The 23,934-nt window shown below is 39.7% G+C and overlaps 2 protein-coding genes across 4 annotated transcripts in view; one reads left to right on the forward strand and one right to left on the reverse strand.

Moving 5' to 3' along the window:
* The window catches only part of NBEA (neurobeachin), a 476,649-nt gene that overhangs the window by 317,224 nt on the left and 135,491 nt on the right, over positions 1 to 23,934 (forward strand). The gene's annotated exons all lie outside the window — the stretch shown is intronic.
* Positions 1,641 to 4,313, reverse strand: MAB21L1 (mab-21 like 1). The gene has a single exon (XM_051608527.1). It carries the CDS (start codon positions 3,601 to 3,603, stop codon positions 2,524 to 2,526), a length of 1,080 nt encoding a protein of 359 aa, XP_051464487.1. The 5' UTR covers positions 3,604 to 4,313; the 3' UTR covers positions 1,641 to 2,523.

Consider the following 23,934-nt stretch of genomic DNA (forward strand, 5'->3'; position numbering starts at 1 on the left):
CCTTTGTATGAACGTGGTCAGATTTAGTACTTAAGCCAATTGCTCTGAAATCCCTGGAGGGAGCAGCAGCCTCAGCCCGCAGCCGTCCCGAGACACAGCGGAGGGTTTTACCCTTTCTTGATATCCGAGAATCCCGTTATTTCAAGAACATTAGTTTCCGTGTAAGAAAATACGGCGCATTTGAGTAAACACTGCTGAAATGCAAGTTGATGCTTATTTTCTGGGGGACAAAAAAAAAATAAAAAAATAGGTGGGGGAGCCGGGGGGGGGGGTCAAGTGGGCATGTACCCAGGACTTGATTCCTGGGAAAGCTCGGTTTTTTTTCAGAAGTCATTTACTACTACCGATTCCCCAGCACCGCCCCCCCGCCCCCTCCCTTCCGCTGAAACCTCCAGCCCAGCCGCAGCAGAGCAGGGGTGCGTGACTCGAGCAGAAACCTTTGCGTGGCTTCCTCTCCGCGGGAACGGAGCGGGGGCTGCCACCGGGGGAGGAGAGGGCAGACGGAAGGGACGTGTGTTACAGGGCACTCCTCGCCTGCATCTCTGTTTATTCTTATCACTGTTGTTTTATTTCTTTGTTATTGCTCTGGAAAATGTTAGAAGAGGAGGTACTTTTACAAAGACCTTGGGAGGCTTTTTTTTCTTTCTTTCCTTTTTTTTTTTTTTTTGTGTGTGTGTGTGTAGGAATATCATAAAAAATTTCCAAGAAAATGCGAGCGACCTTGTCTGAATAGCTCTGTAATATGGTGTTTTCTCTTTTTCTCTCAAACTCGGAACTTTCTTGGCAGTGCTCTGAAAAAAAAATAATAAGCAAAAAAAAAAAAAAGTCTGTCATAATCTCTGGGCATAGCGGTTTCGTTAAAGTGCACCCGGTGGAAATAGTTGCTAGCGGGTGTTACACAGGCAATCGGCCCCTTTCAGCACTTGTTGACTGTTAGGGTACTAAAGAAAATTCGCGTTGTTTTTTGGCGTTTTGCTTTTAAAGCCGCTTTGAAAAAATGCACACTGAGAAGGACCACGCGTTGCAGTACGGATAGGCAATTTTGGATCGCTTGCAGTTTTGTAGGCAAGCACATGTTATTCCCTCTGAATGCCCTGGGAGCGCAGGGGTTTGATTTCTGGGAGTGCAACTGGCAATCTTATCACATTCACAACGGATTTGTAGGTCAGAAGCAATACTGTTGTTCACTTTATTGGTGCTGGCTTGAACCTCTTACCTATAAATTTTATTTTCTTCTTTATTACTGCTTGCGCCAAAATACTAGTTTTATCAGGCTCACTGCTTCCTCACTACTTCAGGGATACGTTGTGTTCCCTCAGCTTTGCTTAAAACCGAACAGAAACACATCAGCACCATATATTAAACCTTTCGAAAATAGATTTCTGACGGCTGAGAAAGTGTTACTGCATTAATAACTACATCAGTGTCTGACAGCTGCTGATGGTCATCGGAAGCTAAATTCTAATGTGTTTGTACTACCAATATTTCCCTGATCCACAAAACTATTCAAAATGCAAAATCAGGCCGCTGCCCTTAATTTTTCTGTTTTTACAGTATTTGACAAAGGCAAAATTCATAAAACAGCTGTTTGGTTTTTTTCAAGTAGAAAACTTGATCCGGTATTGAAGCGCTTACTCGTATGCATTTTACTTCATTTATTAGCTTGTAATTAAATAAATCAGCAACAGAAATTAAAATCTAAATCACAAAAGGTAATTATCCAGTGTATTTCAAGTGCATTTTCAAATATATATTTCCAATATTCAAGCGTTATTATATAAGCAGAATCCAAATTTCTTTTGAATATATTTAAATAACATTTCAAGTATATTTATGGAATGTTAGAAATAGAACAAGCAATATATATGAAACGAAAAATGTAAACTTGTTAAGTTCAGACACTTCAAAAGACAATTAACAAAAGTACCGTGATAAAATCTACCTTTTTAAATGGTATCTTCTCTTTAGCAGAAAATGTCCTTGAAGTATCCAAAATGGCAATTTAACTTCTGTTCACCAAATCACAAAACACCAACACCCACAATTTCAAAGACAATGTGAGATCACAATATTTGATACAAATTAAAAGGTACATTAGGGTTTGTTCAGGTGGCATATCCAAATAGCTTTTACTCACAGAGGGTTTACATAAAAATACCGGGTTTTGTTATAATCCGTTGGTACCACTTCTAGGCAGAATGGTCACAATCGTGTTAAATTACGGCCAATTTTGCTTTCCGAGTAACATACTTTATTTTTTTTCATTTTCTTTTTTCTTTTTTTTTCCTTCTTTTTCTTTTTTTTTCTTTCACGGGGAATTGCAAAACTCTGACGAAGATAAGAGGAACGATACTTGGTGTTCTCATTTGCTTTTCTTTGTGAATAACCTAAGTTATATTCCTTTTAAAAAAGAGAATATTATTTGCATTCTCTGGTGGAAATACTTGACTTTTCGAACAGGCAGCTTAAACTTCATCGGCAAATAAGCAGATTTATCGGTCAGGCGGGTTTTATAGTTACCCTCTAAAGTTTCTCCAAACTTTTCGGGTTGGTAAGTATTTCCCTAGCCAGTCGCCACGTTTGTTTGGCCGCGTTTTCCAGGGCCGAGTGAGGTTTGCCCTGAAAGAGGTCTAAGTTGGGCAAGAAGTAATGCGGGCACCTCCTGCACTGGAGGCAGGAGATGAGCTGCAGTAAAATCCCGTTGAGCCGATCTCCCAGGCACGACTCGTCCCAGTCCGATTCGCGGGGATGCTTTTCGCATTCGTATGAAACCAGAGTCTTCATGTGATAATTATTCAGGGGCTGGCCCGGCAGCTCCAGGTGACGGTCCCGTAAGGTTTTGAGGATAGAGAGGCATTTCTTCCTGCAGCCGCCCATCTGCAGTCTGTTCTCGGCTTCCGCGAACTGCAGCACCCAGGCATCGCTCTCGGCCGAGCTCTGCTTGCCGGCCAGAGAATGGCACTCCTTGGATAAGAGGTTGAAGCCTTCCGCCTTGACCTCCGCCACCCTGTTGGGTCCCGGCCAGGGGATGTGGGGAAGCGGCCAGTGGGCAGCACTCCGCGGCCAGATCCCCGTGCATTTGAACGCTGGAGTGATCTGCACGACGTACCTATCCCTGATTCTCAGCTTCACTTCGCTGGTGTCCGCCACCATCTTTACCACGTCTCTGTAACTGCACTTATCCACGGCTTGAGCCACCAGCGTCTGAAATCTGGACCGGATTTTGCGAGCGGAGAGGTAGCCAGACGCCGTGATGAACTCCACCCAGAGGGACATACTCCTCTTGCGCCCGTCGCTTAACTTTAACACAGCGCAGCCCGGCAAGGAGCCGTCGTCCACGAAGTTGAAAACCCCCATTTGGTTCAGATACAGCACGACTTCAAACTCCGTGGGGGAGATGACTTCCAACCCCTCGTAGCGATTGTCCATCTCGTTCAAAGAACTGATGAAGCGAGGCTCCTGTACCTCCACCTCCTTCAGCACGTCCGACACCACTTTGCAGACTTCTCGGATCGTTTTGGCGATGGCAGCTTTCCTGGCTTGGCATTTCTCGTTGTAGTATTTATTCAGATGATACACCAGCTTGGCCTGGGCCGCGATCATGTTGGGGCAGAGATCCGGATTGTATACCGGAGTCTCGCAATAGGCTGTGGGATCCAATGCGGCTGCTAAGGCTGGAGCCAACTTCAGAGGAGAAACAGGCTGCTGCACTCTGAAATGTAACAAATGTTTTTTCAAAATGCGCTGGGGCTGCTGCTCCTCAGATGCTCTCTTCCTGCTTTTTTAGATCAGCCGTCTTGAAGTGTGTGTGGCGGGGGGGGGGGAAGGTGGGGGGGGAGGGGGCGGGCGGGGGACTGGAGGGGGCGATATTTTTCCTCCCCCTTTTTTTAAAGGGTCCGTGAGTGAGAGGAAAGCATCGAGAGCTGCACCTTCCCCAGCAGCAAGAAAAACAAAAGTTGCACTGAGACACAGCGAGGCTTCCAGTAGTCAAAATAATAAAACCTCTTCGTATTTATTTATGTTTTCCCGTATTAATCACTCTGTGTGTGCAGGGTGGTTAATCAGATGGTGGAAAAAAGTGCCGTGTGTGTGTGTATATGTCAGAAGAAGCTGGCTGTTGGTTTGTATAAGAGCCCAGATGCACTCGTGTGGAAATTATAAAGGCAGGGCCAGGCAGGCGGGCGGCCAATCGCCACTGGGCTCGTCACTGCAGCCTCTTTCAGCTCAAACCCGGCTAATTAATCCCTCTCTAGGAGATAGATATGTACACACAGACACACACACGCACACGCAGGCACATATAGAAAGATAGAAGGTTACTGGCCGAAAAACCGCCCCGGTCATCTGTACGCTCGGAAATCAAGAGAAATCGCTCTTCTTTGGGTGTAACTTGAAGGGTATTGACGTTTCCAAAGGACTTAGCTAAACTGTGCCGCTCCGCACGCTCCCTGCGTGCCTCCCCACGGCCAAGACGGGAATGCAGGTGTATTAATGGGCATCCATCAACTAGGGAGCTACAGACTGGGCTCGCTCCTGCAGGAGCAAGGGGCGTAAATCCATTAACTCACACTTGGCGTCACATCACTCTGTCTTTCCCTCCTGATAGTTGCCTGTAACTGCAAGGGAGAAGTTGTTCGGTTTTTTCCTCTCGTGAACCAGCCGGTGAGCAAGGCAGCAGATTCACAGCAAATTTACTGTCCTTTGGAATAAAATATCACGCAAAAGTCCGCGATTTGTATTGTTTTAAAAAATCTTCTGACGGGCTCTAATCGATTTTGAGGTTTAATGCATTTCGGCATTGTCTCTGCCTTGCTTTTGGTGTTTATACCTTATGAAGGGAGACTCAATCGCTAAACGTATCTGTCAGGTCTTTTTCATGTTCCCTCCAGAAATCAAACAGCAGATATGAACGGTAAATCTCAACTGCCAATTCTTAGCTTCGTTTTTATATAAGCCGTCTAGTGCTCCAATATGTTGGAAAGAATGGATGTTCAGCTGCTTTTTGAGACGCACTAGAAGTATCTATTAATTTCAAACCAGGACGGTTTCTCGTATAGCGAGCTCTGCTAGCAGGCTGCGTTTAGTAAATGTGCGCAAGGGGAGGGATGCTAGCGACTGCAAACATGCTGGCATGCTACTAATGTGACAGTTTGGGGTTTCGTGTGTGTGATGTGTAATTAGCAAATTTCTCCTTCGGTACCTTAAGTGTTAGTAATCAAGACCTTTATTTGCAAATGAGCTGGAGTGGCAAACTCTTCTGCTTGGCCGCAATTACTGAGCTTCACTTCAAAAGAACCCTGAGGTATTGGGTTTTTTCTAAGGGGGGGGGGGGGGGGAGGGAAACAAGCAAAAAAAAAAAAAAAACCCACAAAAAAAGCAGCTCTTAATCGCTTGGAATCTTTCCTGTCCGATTACTAATTCTTAAAGTAACTGTCACAGGCATGTCCATCGCTAAGGGGAAGTCATACCGCAAAGAACATTTCACGACATTTATTCAGCGTATTAATGTGACCAACTTTCTTGCACATAGCGAAGAATTTCTGACTTGGCTCGCTCGGTTAGGCTACGGGTGCTTCCCATGCCGCTTCCTAGGACGTAGCTGATGCAGGAATTATTTTCTGCCCATTAGGAAAATGGGGCTAGGGCTGCCTTGGGGAGCCGCGCTGAGAAACTGCAGGTGACAGGTCGCCCCGAAGAAGCTTTTCCTCTTCTCGGCGGCAGTTCCCTGGCCGACGGCGGAAGGGCGACCGCTTTCTGGATATTTCGGCCGAAGAGGAGGTAGTTTCCTTCCGGCTTTTCTGCCTGCTCCGGGTGGTTTCCCGGCCAGGCGGGACACGCGTGGCTCCCCCGGCCGCGGCGCGTCCGGCAGCAGCAGCACAACGCGCCCGCTCCCGGCGCCGCCCCAGCCGCCCCGAGGCGCGCAGCCGCCCTGCCCCCCGGGGTCTGAGGCTGCCGCCTCTCTCGCCCTCTCGGCTGCCTGGGGCCGGCTCCCGGCTGCCTCCCCCGAGCGGGCACTTACGGGGGTCCTCACTGGGTCCGAGGGGACAGGCGGGCGCCAGCCGGCCGCCGCTGTTCCCCGCTGCCCTTACCGGCGGCTGCCGCCGGGTGCGCAGGGAACCTGCGGCGGTGGGGGGCGCGGCGGGGGCAGGGGTCGGCCCTCTGCCCCAGTCCGCTGGCTGCGGGCGCGACCAGCAGCCGGCTCGGCGGCACCGCCGCGGGCTCTGCGGCGGGCGGGGAGAGAGAGGCTCCTGGCCGGCCCGGCACATCCCGCCTCACTGCCCCCGCGGACATGGCCCGGGACGACCCCCACACGCCCCCTCCTGCCCTTCCCTGGGGGCCGGGGGCGATGGCGGTCGCGCCCTGCTCTCAGACACGGGTGCGGCATTGGCCGGAGCAGGGCACGGCTGAGCCGTGCGGAAGAAGGAGAAGCGGCCAAGTTGAGTCCAACTCCGGCGGGCGGGTCCGGCGGCCCGCCCGGGGCGGGGGAAAGCCCGCGGTGCTGCTGGCCCGGCCCCCCTTCCCCAGCGGCGGCTGCTCGGTCCCGGAGCCGCCGGCGCGAAACCTCCGGCCCTGGCTGGTCGTAGGCGGCTTCTTTGCGATTTAAATAAGAAAGAACTCCTTCCGCGTGAGGTTACATACCAGCGCCGTGTAAAAACGAAAGTTAAAGCGGGCGGACAAAAGGTTGTCCTGTCCTCCCATCTCCGCCAAGGGGAACAGCCCTTTCCTGCGGAGGGGCCACACCGGCCCCCCTGCCGCTTCATATCGCTCAGCTCCATCAGAGCTGCGCGTTGAAGATGGAAATGTTTCGGGCCAGGTTTTGTTTATTTTTGCCCCGTGGGTTTGAGCTCAGTAAATACACTTTCTAAAGGCAAAAGGCGATAGGTCGTACCTTTAAGCTGTCAGTAGTCTTAATATTCATAATGTGTCAGAATTAATTCAAATGAAAAATACGTCGTATATCCTAAATCAGAGCTTTCACTAGAGTAAGCTAAGATTAACCTATGATATCAAGTAACACAGGTTATGCGTATTCATTGGATCTTGGACGCCATGGGAAATACTAGCCTCAGCCTTGGCTAGGTGCTGTTTATCCTTAAAGGTTGCTATTAACTTCGCTACATCATTTCACACATACACAGTGAAGAACTGATAGTTTGAAAATTTGTGGAATCAGGCATCTCTGATACCAGTCAGCTACTGAAATGTAACTGCTAAGATGACCTGATGCTTTACCATGGCAAGAAGTCAACGGTTTGGTTTAGATTCTGAAAATGCTTATATTGTACTATATATGATACGAAATATGAATGCTTTTGAAGTTTCTGACCACTTACTGGCAGTTCGTTTATTACTATTACCTACTGTAGTTATTAATGTGTCCTTCATAAATTATAAAAGGAAGGAAAACCTTTTCATCACTGAGTTTTATTTCTATATGTATTGAGTTGTTCTGGAAAATTGAGATTAAAATCACCTCATTAAAACAAGGATTGATAATTTGTCATAATAATGGTACCGTATGATACTGGTGACTTTTACCAAATTACTGTTTTCTAGATATTTTCTCCTAATTAGGGTGTACTGTAGAAGCATTTATTGGACTCTGCTTGTTATTGTAAATCTTTCAAGCTACAGTGCCTTGTCATGTAGTGCTCATGTTAGCCAAAAAGCCAAATGGAGTTGACATACTTGCCCATGCCCTCAGAATGAAACTTGGGGGGAAAAAAAAGAAGGAAAAAAGTTGATATATAAATATCACCAATAATTCTCTTTCATATGGTGAAAGTGTGAGTTAAAATGCACATGCAGATGCATATATACACAAAGTGCTTGCATTGATATCACTTTGTATTTCTTATTATATAGTGATACATAATATATCCACACACAACTGCTCATGAATTTTAAAGTTTTATTTTTTAATATCTGCCTATTGCACTAGGGAGCTAAGAAAAAAATGAAGCTGAGTTTATTAAATTATTTATCCCTACTGCTGAAGTGAGTTTGAAGGCTTATTGAATGTATCTGATTTCTTGGCTCCTCTTTTTTCTCTTCCCCCTTAATTCATCCTGGTTATTTCATCCATATCATCCTGCCAGCAACAATATATTTACTTTTTTTCATGTAGGAAAACTAAAGACAGATATTTCCGCCAAGTTTGCTTTAAGTGTCACATTATATAAAATAGACAGCATCGTTTTTTGTGATAGAAGTTTAAGGTAGTTGTAATTTTCTGTTCTTATTTTATAGTTTGCTTTTTGCCTACAGTTTCAAGTTTAGGAACAAATGAAAAGTTAAGTTTACATGTAAGTTGCTATAGTGTTTGCAAAAGTGCAATTTTAATTAACTTAGAGACTTCATTACTTAGATTTTAGAGTATAAATTTCTGTATATTTATGTATGCAGTTTGCTTCCATTATCTACAGTTTTCTGCAAATGTTTTTTACTTTTTTAAAAACAAAAGTGATGTACCTCCTTTTTATAGTGCCCAAGTAGCATTCCTTAGCATTAAACTTAAGGTGCATGTATTCTTATGCCATAAAAAGAAAAAAAAACACATGAAAAGAGTTTGCATTGCTGTTGGACTTGGCCATCCTAGGTCTTACAGATGAACTGTTAATACTTTAAATTCCTCTAATCTGCAATCTGTTAAGGGGAAAAAAACCGTCAGTAATTGATTTGTTTTCTTTAAAATGTTGCATCTCAAAAGTAAACATAGAGCTTGCACAGCTGTAATGTGAACTAGAACTGCAGAAACATTCAAGCAAGAGAAAAAATGCATTGAATTATTCATTTGGTTCACTTCTCCATCAGCTTCTCCAAAGCCAGACATTCCTTTCAGTACAGCGTTTTATTTAAGCAGTCCAACAGTGTTCTGTTTTGTTGGGGTTTTTTTGCGTGTGTGTTGTTTTTTTGGTGGTTTTTTTTTGTGTGGGGTTTTTGTGTTTTTTTTTTAAAGATCTGCATGCTCTTTTCTGTTGAACTGCAAGAGGAGTGTGGAATCAGTGGGGATTAGTGCCTTTTAATCTACTACATCTATAGTGGGTCATCCAACACTGCAGAACTCTCATTACTCTCTCGTGTTGTATATGATTAAATCACTGAAAATATTCAACATTGACCTTGAAAATAAAGCTGTATGTGTTGGATGAGCAGCTCATGTCTTAGCTAACCTTTTTCCTTGGTAACTTCTAGCCCTGGAACATTTTGTCTGAGAGAGAGCTAGAGTGTTAGAAAATGTAAGTCAAAGATGGAGTGTGGGAGCATTTGAAATGCATCATTATATAAATTATGGCATCACTCAGCTTGTTCATACTATGTTTTATGTGTAACCCAGCATCTTATCAGCCCATTCAAAATGGGAGGGTGGTATGTCTTGAACGTACTTATAGTTGTGATGGATGTGTAAGCTGGTTTCATATCAACTAGCAAACTAAACTATATCTTCTAGGTAGTTGCTAGAGCTATTGAAATCAACAGAAAATGTGTTGTTTAACATATTTGAACTCTAGTCAATATAAAGCTGTAAGGAAGCTCCATCTTTTCATATACATTTTGTCATGTTACGTGTTTATTGCTAATTTTCATGCTTCCAATAGTTCAGGCATGTAAAGGCTCCCCAGCTCAAAATGAAACTTGTCCTCTCCTCTTTCAATGGCATGAGTATGGTAAATTACCTGTGTAATTCACTTTCTCTTGACTTAGCTATAAAAAGACATGCCTAACATTTTAATGCAGACTTCTATTAATATAGTGTATAGCTTTCTGATATTTTCTCTCCAAATAATGGCAAAGGGAGGAGTTGAGTGAGCTGGTCATGAGTGATTAATATGTTTCATTGAACCTTACGAAGGCCTTGATCCTGCCAAGGCACACATGATTAGCGAAACATTCGGCTGGTTCTGGTGAGGTCAGGGGTTTCTTTAGGCTCAAAGTTAAGTGCATGGGCAGCTGTTTGCAGGATCAGAGCCAAAGTGGGACAATGCTTGGAGGTTAACTTATGAACAGTATGAGATACAGGATGTCCATAAAATTTCTAAAGTATCTAAAAGTGCATTGGTGAGGAAATATATTTTTGGCCCAAACCTACTCATCTGTCAAGAACTTCCTTATACATTTCATTGTTTTACTAATAGTGTTGGATTAGCTTCTTGAGAAAGGACAGCACGGTTTTGTTCATATTTTAACAAGATGCTCCTACAAAAATGCTTCCCCTAATCTGCTCTAAAGCCTTTACAAGGAGGATGAGGTTATTCAGAGAAGTAAGTGAAAGATTATGCTTTCAAAATCTCAAAACTGTATTTTTCATGTAGTTTCACATATTCTGGACTATTTCTATAACTCCCCAAAGGTACAGAATCTTTTAACAGTCTTAAATATAAGCAGCCTACTTACTAAAAACGCTTATTCATTGCTCCTAAAAATATCCTAGCTATAACTGTAATATAAACATGTCAACCAATTTATTATTTAAGGAAGAAGGGGGGAGATCTGTTCAGGAAAAACTTAATGCTTAGATCTTTTTGCCCTTTAAAATGTATTGATTTTCCCACCAGCACACTGAGCATTTTTTCTTAACTGGTGGAACATTGCCATTGTAGAGCATAATATTTTATCTAGGGGAGAACTGAGTCCCTTATTAAGAGAAACAAATCACTCTAGTTCTCCTCTTACTTGGGTTTGAAAATTTAACCTAGATCACCTAGGTGATCCTTCCTACTTTTCCATACTGTTTTTTCCGCCCAACTCTAGGACAGCATATACAGAACTGGGTCCTTAGTGGCTTGGTGCCAGTGTCATGGAAATGAGAAAGACTACAGAAGTAACATGTAGTCCCTCAATTTCATGAATCTCCAATACAGTTAAATACTAGTTGCTTATTGAAGTACTTGTTTATCCTAAAGCAATATTACTATCCATTATTTTTAATAGTAGAAAAAGATTTTCCGTTTGGACACGGTATCATTCATAGTACATTAATGCCATTGAAAAGAAGAAAAAAAATTGCTGCGTGTTTGTTAGGGTAGTGATAATGTTTTCTACTGAGTCTCCTTAGTTTTAGATGAGGCGATGGAGATCTCTTTATTATTTCACATTTTTGAATCTTTATTTACAGTTTCAGTTGTTACAGAATAAGTATTTTGTAAAATTAAAGGAAACTTCCAGGAAAATAATGGCAATTTTTTTTGCTCTCAACCCTGGTTTTAATGGGGTGAATTTGTGTTGTGTGGCGTACTTGAGATACATGTAATATATTATTTGCTATTTTTAATTTAGTCATTACAGTGGTGATTTTAAAGCCCTGCAATGCATACAGGCCTATTAAGAGAGAAGTTACTGCAATGAGTATGAGTTTGTCTTCTTTTCAGTCAGTGTTTTCCCATCCCCATTTCTTGTTTTCTGCAAATCATTTACAGGAATGAACTGCCTAATTTTGACTTCAATTTTTAAAAATAACCTTATGAAAAGGAACAATTAAGGAGTACAGAACTCATACTGGCACTCTGAAGCACAGAAGAGTGTATCATGTGTGCTAGGTTGTGCTGTAACGCCTGCAATTTTCAGCCACACTTAAAGAGGTTGCTTCTTTAAGTAGGTAAAAAATGGGAGCAAATATGTTGGACAACAGTTTTCTTATTATCTTCTGTGAGTACATTCATTATGTATTATTAGTCCTTAATTGTAAATGTGAAATAATATAACCATTTATCTTGGCAAACCCATTATGTATGATCTGTACCTTACAAAATGGTGTGGATCTGCATTGATTTTTCCTTCTGCACGTACTATTTAGATTTTTTACATAGGGGGTGAGAAAAAAAAAACTTTTAGATTAAATTTATAACTAACCTAATCCAGTCTTGGTAGGCAAACTGCCTATCTTGATGGGGTAAAAGAAGTCCCCTCTCCCTAACCCCCCTGAAATTCAGTTCTTCATTTGTTTTGTTCACCATGCTGCATTAACACAGTTTTCCCTTGTGTGCATCTGCCAGTGTACAATTTAGCCACGGGCATCTGTAGACCTTGTGGTGATCAGTATTGCAGGCAAAAGCCATATGTGTTTAAATAAAAAAAAATTCTCTTTATTTCATTTGCTGTTTTAACTGGATGGATAACTTTTGTGCCTCAAGACAGAGGAAGAGAAAATACAGAAATAATTAATTGCCTCTATTCTTGAGGCAGTTTCATTTTCCCTCTCCAATATGGAATGCTTGTCAGCTTTCCTGATAAATGACTGCATGTATTTGCATAGATTTTACATTAACACAAAAATTAGTTTTATTTGTGAAAAACTAGTTTACATAATAATACAAAAACTAGCATTATGGATTATGTTTCCAAAGTTGAGAGATTGTGGAGAAACAAAGGGTTTTTTCCTTTTTTTTTTTTTTTTTTTTTCTTCTTTTAAATGTCTGTTTGTTTTGTTTTGTTGAGGTTTTGGACTTGTTTGTTTGTTTGTTTTGTTTAGTTTTTCTTTTGCTTTGTTTTAAGGTCAAGATGTATTTGGTTTCAGCTTTGTATTTTTTTGTTTAAAATTAACCAAATAAGTGTTTGTAATTTTTATAAATAATTTCTTTGGTCTTTAGAAGATTGAATAATGGATGGTAGTATGAACATGACTTCTTTCCTACACTTTTTACACAATCTGTTTGTTAAACACACTCTTAAATATTAATACCTTTGCAAAGTCTCATGGAGCTGTTTTAAAAAATAAATGTTTGTGGCAAACTTATATGTTAAATACTCTCTGAACTTGAAGTTTCTAAAGCTGCTATTAAACTAGTTCTTCATCAGGTATTTTTTTAAAGCAATAATGTACTGCATTAGCTAGTATACCAGTGAAGGACTTTTTTTCCCCCTATATCTAATAACCTGTCTGTTTTAAATAATTAGACATTCTTAGCTTGAAGTGACAGCACTAAACCTCTAGTTAAAATCTGTGTTTTATTCATGATTTGTCATGTCCGTAAATAAAATTTACAAATCAATCAGTCTGAAATATCTTTGAAGGGAAATACAGTCCCCTAATTTTGAGCCAGTTGTTATTTTCAAGTGACACGACTTGGATGTTTGCTCATATAATAAACCTGGTGTCTCTTTGTCTAAAGGCAACTGCTAATTGTTTATCAGCCCAGTCGCCATGCCAAAGAAAATAGACATGCATCCACTGTTGTTATTTCATGCTGTATAACAAAAGAAACTATTGCTCCTTATGAAGCATGCTATACTTAATGGCAACTTAAGGTAAAAGAGTGCCTTTGCCACTTCTTGAATCTGGGACACCCTAGGTGCCAGCTGTCACTGCTCAGCTAATGATGACAAATGCCCCTCGCTATGCAGATTGCAGAGCTTGCAGGCTGCTATGAAAGGCAGCCAGATTACCTTTCTTCAGATAGTAACTTAACCTTTTAAACTCAAGTGTCAGAATGAAATTATTAGCTGGGATACTTTCAGTATCTGTTTCTTTAAAAAGGAAAAAGAAAAAAAAAAAAAGTGGCAGTGACTTCAAATAATACCATAGCAACTCATACTCCTAAAGTGTCCGTGCTTCTCTGATGTTTTAGAAATAGGGAATTGCTGCCACTGTGCCTGTGAGCACTCTGTGGAGTTTGCCAGCACTGAATGCATGAGTACTGAAGCTGACCTCTCACTTGCATTACATGGAAATGGGGACAAGTGGGCCAAATCCTGTCCTTGCTTACATCCACGTGTTACTGATGCAGAAATGTGACAGATCACAGGTTAACTGATGCTATTTATAATAGACTTTAATTGATCTTGCACGTTGTGGGTATACACAGTTCTCTCCGTGGTAGTTCATCTTACCTCTCTAAGTTGATGACCCACAGTTAGAATCCACAGTATCAAAACTGGGTATTTATTTTATGGGTATGAGCAGTTTCACAGGATTCAGTGTCATGTAGTTAATTTTAAGTTATTGATTTAAATATATTCAGAGTTTTGGAGTTAGTTTCTAGGTTTTCTTGGAAGTAGCTAACAGATATGAGGGTATTACATAGTTTCTTAAAAGCTGTCAAGAATGTAATGCAGTGTAAGCACTGTATATGCCACCTAAAGGTGTAGGGTCCTTTTTGAGTGTGTACACGTGTGTTGGCCTCTGTTTTTATGTGGGTCTAATTGTATGTGTTTATATACTTGAATATGGAAGTAAATAGACACAGGGGCATTCATATAAATATGTGTACACATGTGCCAGCTTGCACATGTAACATCCAAACAATATATATTTCCATCTTCATATGAACATACTTACATATATAAGCATGTTCAATTTGGACAATATATTTGACATTAAATCAGTCTCTACAGTGAACTGTATATGAATAACAATTTCATTCTGAGTAAAGCATAGTTTTATTACAAGTGCTTGACTCTAATACATTCACATGGTCAAATCTCTATAGCAGTGGGCAAGAATAGAAAACCACAGAAAAGATGTGGAAAAGCATTTAATGAGAAGACCAGGAACACTATGGGATATGAATGCAAGGAAGTAAATAACATGAATGTGCATTTGAAATGAGATTGGAATGTCCCAGACAGAAAATAGTTATTCTGATTGGCAGAAACTACAGTAGGCAGAAAAAAATGAGCAAGCTTACAGAGCAAAGTTAAGATTAAATCAGTGTTGCAATAACTGTAACATGATTGGTTCTGTAATAATCCTTAAAGGAAAGGTAATCTGATCTATGAACATAATGTTAATTAGTATTATTTTCTTCAGAAGATAATAGACCTGATTGCTGATATGTGCATTGTCAAAGAGCTTCAGTCAGTACTTACCTCTTTTGGCAATAGGATGTATTAAAGGGAGATGCTATTTTATTACTATATTATATTATACATGTTTCCTTTTAAAGTTTAGGGAGGAGTGTTTGGTTTTGCCTATGCTTAAGTGTGTTAATTTGTTTTATTTTGCTTTGTTTTGTTTTGTTTTTCTTTAAGTCATTGTGTTCAAAGTATTTAAAACTACACATATCATTTTTTCTACCAAGTGTAGCACAATCTGGGAAATAAAAAAGACAAAGATCTAGTGTTTCATACTCAGCTTTCTCAGCTTGTTGGTTGAATAGACATCAGATGAAGTCCAATGCCTATACAAAAGAAATGTTCCTTGTTTGGATTTGCCCCATCTGTGTCATCTGGTGGCTTATGCAATAGGAGGTGTTATCACATGAATCCAAATGCACAAGCCAGTTGTTTTATGGACTCTTTCTGTGCTTGGAGGAGTTTATAAGTTGCCCACTCTATTGTGTGTCACTCCCAGATGACACGTGTGCATTCTGCTGAGCATATTTTGGGGGTAATTATAACTAATGAAGCCTGGTACACAGCTTGTTCGCAGAGTGATTTATTCTGCTCTTGTCTGATTCCTGAGAGTTCTGTAAAATGGTTATATTGTGCCTTCCACTCTGGACATGTATGGGAGCATGTGGTATTGAGTCCATCTGAGAAAATTTGCTATTCAATGTATCACAGACTAATTACAAATATGTTGGCTGGGTACATCTGTTTAAAAATATAGAGACAAACTGAAATTATGAATGGGATCTGTAACTTCAGGGATATTGACTTTAGTGTGGCTCCTGTTTAGTTGTTTATTCTTCCCAGACACTTAGATGTACTGCTCTTAAATGTCTCACAGTTCCTTTGAACCCCATAAGTTGTTAGGTTCCCTTTATACCTTTTAGCCAGGCAGATTTTATTATGCAGTTTGAGTTCTGGTAACTTACAGTATTTTTCAAAAGATGGATTTAAAAGTTGGGAAGAAAATATCATGTATCTTTGCAGGTTTCAGAAATCAACAACAAAAACATTACTGAATCCTGTGTGTCAACCTTTATTTAACTCTATATGTACCATTTTTCCTCTAATTTTTCTTTACTTACCAGTCTCTCAGGCAATTAAATCCACTGACATTAGTGGGACTCATCCACTATACAAGAAGTGCTCATCCATTTGTTTGCCAGGATCATTTTAAAAATCTTTTTTCCAAGATGCTAACTTACCTCTCAAGTCAGGAAGCTGCAGGTTTTGTCCCTTCACGTACCAGATTCACAGATATCCAAGCAGACTGTGTGTTTTCACAAGTATCTCAGCATCAGTGTTCAGTAATAATAGTCTTCAATTATATGTGTCTTCAGTTATATCAGCTTCTCCCACCTTCACCCTCTAGCTCTGTAACCAGATTTGAAAGTCTTTTGTATCTTCTTTTTTTCAGTGCTTAAGCACAGTTTTTCTTCATAGAAAAAAAGAGATTAAAAGTTATATAGCACTGCTTGTAAGAATGGGAAAGGAGAGATAAAGACTTATTTTGGTACACATTCCATAAAAAAGCATTATATAAGGCTGGAAAAAAACTACTTTAGAAAATGTAGTTCACATCCTTCCTACTAAGCTGCATGAATAGAAAAGGAGTTTTACTGAGAATGAATTATTGTTTTCATCTTTTTTATGGAAACAACCTGGCCAATGCTCAAGACAATATTAGTATCAGGATGGCTGAGGAGGTATTACTAGTTCTCAGAAGTGAATCGTGTGAGATGACATTCCTCAGCTAGCATGTTAAGCAAGAGGATATGGTCGCCAGCAGACTTGAAGTTTGCCTGTGGCTGAATTTGCCCCAGTAGTGAGATGTGTAGTATCAATAGCATTTTGCAGTATCAGTACTTCCACTGGGAAAGAAAAGGAAACGAAACAAAACTTCAACCTAATTTTTATCTTCATAATGATGAAGATGAAAGTGGACAGAAGGTCTGAGAGTGACTTCATTCTTGCTCCTGAGTTTGCATGGAGTGTATTCACTTAGTAAGAGTTTGCAGTGTTACACATCCAAGATGATAATCATTGGGATGTAAGAGTGCTGCAGAAAAGCCGTTTGTATATAATGGGTGTGAATATAGCTATATATAAGGTTTGTGGTGAAACACACAGTTTCAAACTGACTGGTTTGCTGAGAACAATAATATCATAATGTGGCAGTCATGCTTATGTTGTTTTAAATAAACAGAATATTGTTTTGGACTGTGGCACTAGGGTTTTTTAGCTTTATATTTTGTTCTGGCTTTCCTCCATATATAAAACTGTGTTCTAAGGACATGTTTACATGATGATTTTATGGCCTTGTGAAATCTGACCTGGGTTTGGGTTCACTGACAATACAATTGAGATAGGTTTTGTCTTTTGGAGTAATGCACATATTACCTGCTTACCATGCCAGATATTACACGAGGTTTGCTAGATTAACAGCACATACTTATCATTTAAATCTTTAGATGAGATACACCTCACAGATGAAAACCAAGACTTTACACATTTCATAAGGTTTTCTAGTTTTTTGTTTGTTCTCTTTCAAATGACCATGACAAACTACAACGGCTGGTATAACAGAAAATGCCTGAAACAGGGCAGTTGTTTCCTTTGGAGAAAGCTTGTCACGCCTTTAAGGAATAGTTAGCTGGAATTATGTTTTTGTGCTATTCAAATCAATATTGCAGTTGTCCAGTGTAGTTTTGTTTGCTGAGTAATCAACCCATGTTTAGTCAGAGTACGTATCTTTTATATAATTTTCAACATTTCATAAAATATTTAAGATTTATGGTCCAAATCAAGCACCAGCTGAAATAATAACACTAATTACATCAGTTGTAGTTAGGTCAGTGAAGCTTACATGTCACTTTTTGTGCTGACCAAACTTTTGTTGCATGAACTCATGTCTCAGTTTAGTTGGCCTCTGCAAGAGTTTGCTTTATAGCAGAGTGTGGCCTTCCAAAAGCTGAGAATTGCATCCTCTCTGCTACTTTGCTCTCTTCTGGAAGCTGCATTAATTTTATTAATTTGCATTTCTTTGCTACTTTACATGAATTTTGTGACAGAAATAACTATTTAAGTCACCCTGAACCTAGAAACTTTTTTATGCTATGCTGTGCTAGGGCTAGTGCATTTGATATACATATCAGTTATGGGTAGGTGGAAACAATTTTTTATAAGATTATCTAGAAAATAGTAGTAAAATGGTACTCACTGGTACAGTCTTAACCATTTAGCAGAAATTGGAGCCAAGAAGCTGAGTTGCTTTTTGGGCAGTAAATTCTTGCTTGTTGAGCTCACTGGTGTTAGAAGCAGACTTTCCTTTCTGCTGGTAAGCAATGCCCTTCCATTTTCCCTGGTAATGGAAGACATAAAAACTTTTTAGGAGAAGTGAATTTGAAAACTTAAAATAAAATTTGTTTCATTGAAGGTAGGGGACTAAGAAGCAATGTAAAGAATATGAAGAATGCGAGGGGGAATTCAGCAACAAATTGTTAAGAAAGAATTAGTTCTTCACTTGAAGAAGTTTGAATTAAATACCACACTAAGCAGAAATCTCAACTTTAAGGATCTCTACCATCGCATCTAAACATGGTTGACCCACATGGTGACTGATGTTGTAAATCATGCTGAAGTGTCAACGTTTCCCAGACTTGCTCTTGTCTATGCTTGAAGTGTGTCAGCTGCAATGTATTTGCTGCTTTGGTGGGCAGAAGTCATTGCTTTGTGAAAGCAAATAAGGTAGTTCTCCAAGAGCTGCTTTCCAGAGCCCCAGACAGTGAAAAGAGCAACCTTTCCAGCATCCTCCACTGACCTAGAGGTTAACCTGTGCAGAGGGTTACGCAATCTGTACAGTAAAGGAAAGCTTTATTAAGAAGAGAAACAGGATATGTTTGAGGAGAGACAACAGAGAGATTCCAAAAGTTGAGAGGGAACACATATAATGAAGTTCACAGAACTGATGTTTAGTCTGGATAAAAGGAGTCTGAGGAGACCATATGGCTCTCTACAACTATCTAAAAGGAAGTTGTAGGTGGATGGGTGTTGGTCGTTTCTCCCAAGTATCAAGTGATAGAACAAGAGGAAATAGCCTCATATTATGCCAAGGGAGGTTTAGATTGGATATGAGGAAAAAATTATTCACTGAAAGTGTTCTCAAGCACTGGAACAGGCTGCCCAGATAAGTCATTGAGTCTCCATCCCTGGAGGTATTTTAAAAATGTGTAGATGTGGTGCTTAGGGACATGGTTTAGTAGGACTTGGTAGTGCTGGGTTAATGGTTGGACTTGATATTGGAGGTCTTTTCCAACCAAAACGATTCTGTAATACTTTAAAAGTGTAGATAATTGTATTCCCACCTTCTAAATTAAACACTAATGAGTAGGAGTGAACGAGACCTTTTTGGATGCACAAACTACTGAACTTGCTTGTATTGCATGGTATTGTGTGTTCTGAAATTAATGTTGCTAAAAATGGGACTTACGAGGCCTTCATTCACAAGCCTACATTATTTGTTATTGGTCTTGTTTAATATTTATAAAGTGACACACATTTCCATGTTGCCTTACAGAAATAAAAATTATGTGATTTTGGCCTCATTTTACAGTCTAATTTTGGCTAATGCAAGAAATTGTGAAAAAAATTGAAAGAAGGGGTAGCAGAAAAGGTAAAAAGGTTGTAATAAATAATTCTTACTACTATATTGTATAGTAAGCTTGTATACCTGATTTTTAAAAAGCCATTATATAATGGAATTTCTAAAATAACAATGATGTCAGGAAGAAATTCTGTCTAAGTCTTAGGACTGGAAGAAGCAAGAGCTGAAAGGCAAAGGTAGAAGATGTGAGAATTAAATTTCCACTTGCTGTGAGTTTGTTCAAGTTGGTTGATCCTGCTGAGAAGTCAGTCAAAGCTGTTTGAGTGAGATACAGTGGCTAGTACAGGTAAGAATATTTTCCTGACCTTGTTCCTAGGTGGATGTGTGTGAAGACCAAATGGTAGGCAAGCTGCCTGTTGTTTCCTGCTAAGTAATCTAACCGAGTCAAACAGTAGCATTGTCAAGGTTCAGTGCAGGAACACAAGTAATTCAGATGCAAGATTTATATGTAGATAGGAAGGTAGGATCAATTTACTGCCCAAGAAGACCCAACAAAAACATTTTGGCAAACCTGGTCAGGAGTGGAACCTAATACCTGACAGTGGTGTAACACAAGAAAATGTTATTTTTTAGGCATGGCTGCAGTAATGCATCACATCACCTTGTTGCAGTATTGGGCCTGTAGTATTACTTTCATCGTTCTTCTGATGTACCCAGTGCTTACATGGCTCTTCAGTTTTGGGAGATGGGGTGCTACATATATGAGTCTTTATTTTGTGTGTCTTTGTAGACCCATTTGTAAAAATTGCCTTTTAAACCAAATGCTCCTAGTGTTTTGTTTCACTGATACTCAGTGATACATCAGAAAGTTCACTCATATTTTGTCAATTGTTGAAAGAAATAATGATTCATCTTTTTTAGTCATATAGGCTGCAAAAGTATTGAGAGCACTTCATAAATGTTAGGGTGATAGGCTGTCCAGAACACCTCTGTTAATGCAGAAGCACAGGATCAATTATTTATGCTTCTGGACTGGTTAAAAAAAAAATGTTCTTAAATATGAATTTGTGCCTTTAACGGCAAAAAGTCTAATCTTTGAGTGGAAGGTCTAAATATCTAATTATAATAATCAGACTTAAGTCACTGAAAAGATTGAAGTATAAAAGTATCTGTAGAAGTGGGTGAAATTCTGGCATAAAAGCTGACCAGTTTTTATGGCTTTTGTGTGACCTTTACGGTAATAATATGTTGCATGTAGGAGGTGGTCAGTTTTGCATAGCCACAATTTGTTTTATTTGGTGTCTTCTGCTTAGCTGGCTGGTAGTAAAAATAGGCAAAGTTTTGTTGGGTTTTTTTGGTCTTTTTTTTTTTTTTATAAGTGACTGAAGCAAATAAGTTGCAGTGGCTGTAATTTCTCTTATTAAACCTTGTTAATTCATGAATTTTAATAATTAGGCAGTTGTTAATCTGGCTAAAAAAGAAACACAAAGAAAATAGTTCTGTGATAAGAAAGCAGCTTTGTCTCAAATAAGGGACACTGGATGTAATGCTCTGCACAGTGCATTTTACAGAAGCACATAGGATCTGTTTACCTGGTTGAAATTCAAATTGTTTTATTATGGTGTCAATTCTTTGGTTTTGGCAGCACTTCTGAAGTGTCTGTACACAAAAGGACTACCACAGTGAATGAATGCTAGTGTTGACACCACCTAACAAGCAGGGATTATGTGTTTACAGAAGAAGTAATATGATAGGTCAAGTATAAGAGGCACTTCTCAAGAGCACTTCACCACATAATGAGTGACTGACTAGAAAGTGCGGAGCTGCCACTCTTTGGCTTCGTTTCGGTGTTGATGCCTGCCTCTCTCCTCCAAAGCCCTCTTGATCATGTTCAGCTGCTCTGTTCTCATGTGGTGAATAATAGTAGAGTAAAGCTGCTTTTCTGTCTCATTTTTCTTGCTAATTTACACATTCAAGCCATTTTTTGTTTGCTATCCTTATTTGCTATTCCCTTTTGTCAAGGCACTGTTCTCTTTTTTGCCTCAGGCCTAGGAACTAATTTGAGCTTCTATAATTACTTCATGTTTTACACCTGTCTGCATATCATGCACCCCTTGTCTCTGTACTTAAGCTGTATATTTCCTTAGAAGGAAAAAAAAAAAAAAAAAAGAGGCTAGTTTTCATATACAAGGATTCCCCAAGTTTCTCCTCTCAGTCTTCCTGCAGGAGAAACACAATTAAACTGTTGAGATGTTCTCAGCAATGCAGCTGACCTTTTGGGTTCATGAAGGACAAATGAATGCTGTCTGTTCAGACAGTTTGTGTTAAGACATTGTTGAGCAAAGAGCCCTGAGCTTTGTTCCTCTTGAATGAAGCAATGGTTGTAGTCATTTTAAAATCATTAAGAGCCTGAATGCACGGTATCATTCTACAGTGTTTGCTCTACAGCTGCTCTTCTGCTTTAATAGCAGCTTATTAAATTTGGGTCAAGCGCACTCTGAAGAGTATCACAATGAAGAAACTGTTCAAAAAGTTACCTGTTTAAAAAAAAAGGCAATTGATTAGATTTTTAACTTAAGTGACAGCTGCAATTCATTGCCTGTTCTTTGTGGTGTCCTGCAGCCAGAGTGGAAGCCTTTTGTAATTTGGTCTTCATTTTGTAAAAGCTTTCTTGAATAATCCAGGGTTGCTTTCCACTCTGAGACCGCCTCAATCCAATTAGGAGTTTAACAAGGGTCAAATTAAGGAGACTTTACACTTCATGTTTGCATCATTAGCCATAAGTCTGTTTTGTGTGTGCACGACTGTGTGTCGAGGGAGGAGGGGAGGCTGCAAGATGGGGCAGACACAAAGCTGTCATCCACCATGTGGTGCATCCCGTCGCTGAATGGAGGCACAGCAGGCTAAGAACAACATTTCCACTTGTCTTTTGGGGCTGTTGTCATGTGGATTTCAGCTGGTACATAGTTGTTTGGAGGTTACAGGTGCTAGCTAGAGCTGAGGAAGAAGAGTGCGCTCTGCGCCTAGTCTCCTCTCCTGGTAGCCCATTGTTATCGGACAAATGACTGGGAAGAGATGAAGTTAGAAATCTCTTGAGCATTCATTATTTTTGATGAGATGACAACTACCCCAGTTCCTTTTTCTCACTCCTCATGCTGTTTCCTGTTATTTTTTGAAAACATAATTTTTCTATGTGTGAAGTGGATTGTACAGTGTGAACTTTTTTTATACGAGTAGTTTGTTAGCTGGCTTTCCATCATCAGATGGAGGACTGCAAACATGCTGCCGGATTTTCTACGATTAATCTAAGAACAGTGCCCGTTTGACGCCATTTTTGACTACGACTACATTTTCCTAATGAATTATTTATAGAAATTGTTGAAAATCAAAGAGAAAACCATACGTCTCTCTTTTCTATGTAAGATTGTTCTTAATGACAAGAAAAATTCTCCTGCTAATCAGTGTTTAGATGTGTGGGATATTGCTGGAGAACTGTTGCAGTGTCTCTTTAGCAAATGCTTTGTGCTACTACATACAAAGTAACGATTTATCTAAAAATAACACTTTCATTGTTCCTCCCCCTCTAAACCCATTAATAGGTACTTTAGTATCATGCGAGTTTTCATAGTTTAATCCCTTTTCAAAAGCTTTTCAGAATAAAAGCTCTAAATGGTCCTCAGTATTAATTTGATGTGACTTCTGTACAATATGGTTTGAAACTCTCAGAGCACATTTTTACAGCTTACCCTTTTTCACAGGATCAGTGTGTGGAAAATACCAGCTAAATGTTTCATGGAGTCTCTGCTGTAAGCCTTTTTTGTTGTCTTGCAGAGGCTATAGCTTTCTAGTGATTTTTATATAGTACCATCATTATTAGATAATACTTAAGCCAGATCAAAAACTCTACATATATTACTGTTCATTGAATTTAAATGTTAGGAAATGCCACTTAAAACATTAATTTTAAAAAAAAGTTTTGACCTGTCTCTTGAATCTCATTTGATGAGAATTTAGCTTCAACAGTAAACTGAGCATAAGAAATGGTGATTGAGTTTAATGTAGTCTGTGTTTGTAGTCAATCAGATCTTTGTTTACATCTAGACAGGAATAGCTGGCTTTAGGGCTTTGGACACCCGTACATAATTGCATTTTTAAAATGCTCAGCTCTCAGTGAAATATTAATATGATGTGTCTGATGGGAGTAACAAGAAGTAATTTAAAACTTGTTCTGTCAACTTCTTTATCAAAATGGGAATGTATTTTCTGTTTGGATCACAGTATGCACAGTGACTGGTGAAATAAAAATCTTAACTATCCTTTTCATAACATATGTCTCCTGTGGTGATTTTTTTCCTCAAAAAAATTGCCTACCTCTGGAACAAGAGAATTACAATACTAACAAATGGTGTGTGTGGAGGTTATTTTGTGTTGTTTTTCATTAGTTACCCCACTTTTAAGGCTTTTGCATAAATTAGTATCACAAATGAAGTGGACATAAATTATAT

The sequence above is a fragment of the Apus apus genome, chromosome 1, assembly GCF_020740795.1.
Source record: "Apus apus isolate bApuApu2 chromosome 1, bApuApu2.pri.cur, whole genome shotgun sequence".
NCBI lineage: Eukaryota > Metazoa > Chordata > Aves > Apodiformes > Apodidae > Apus > Apus apus.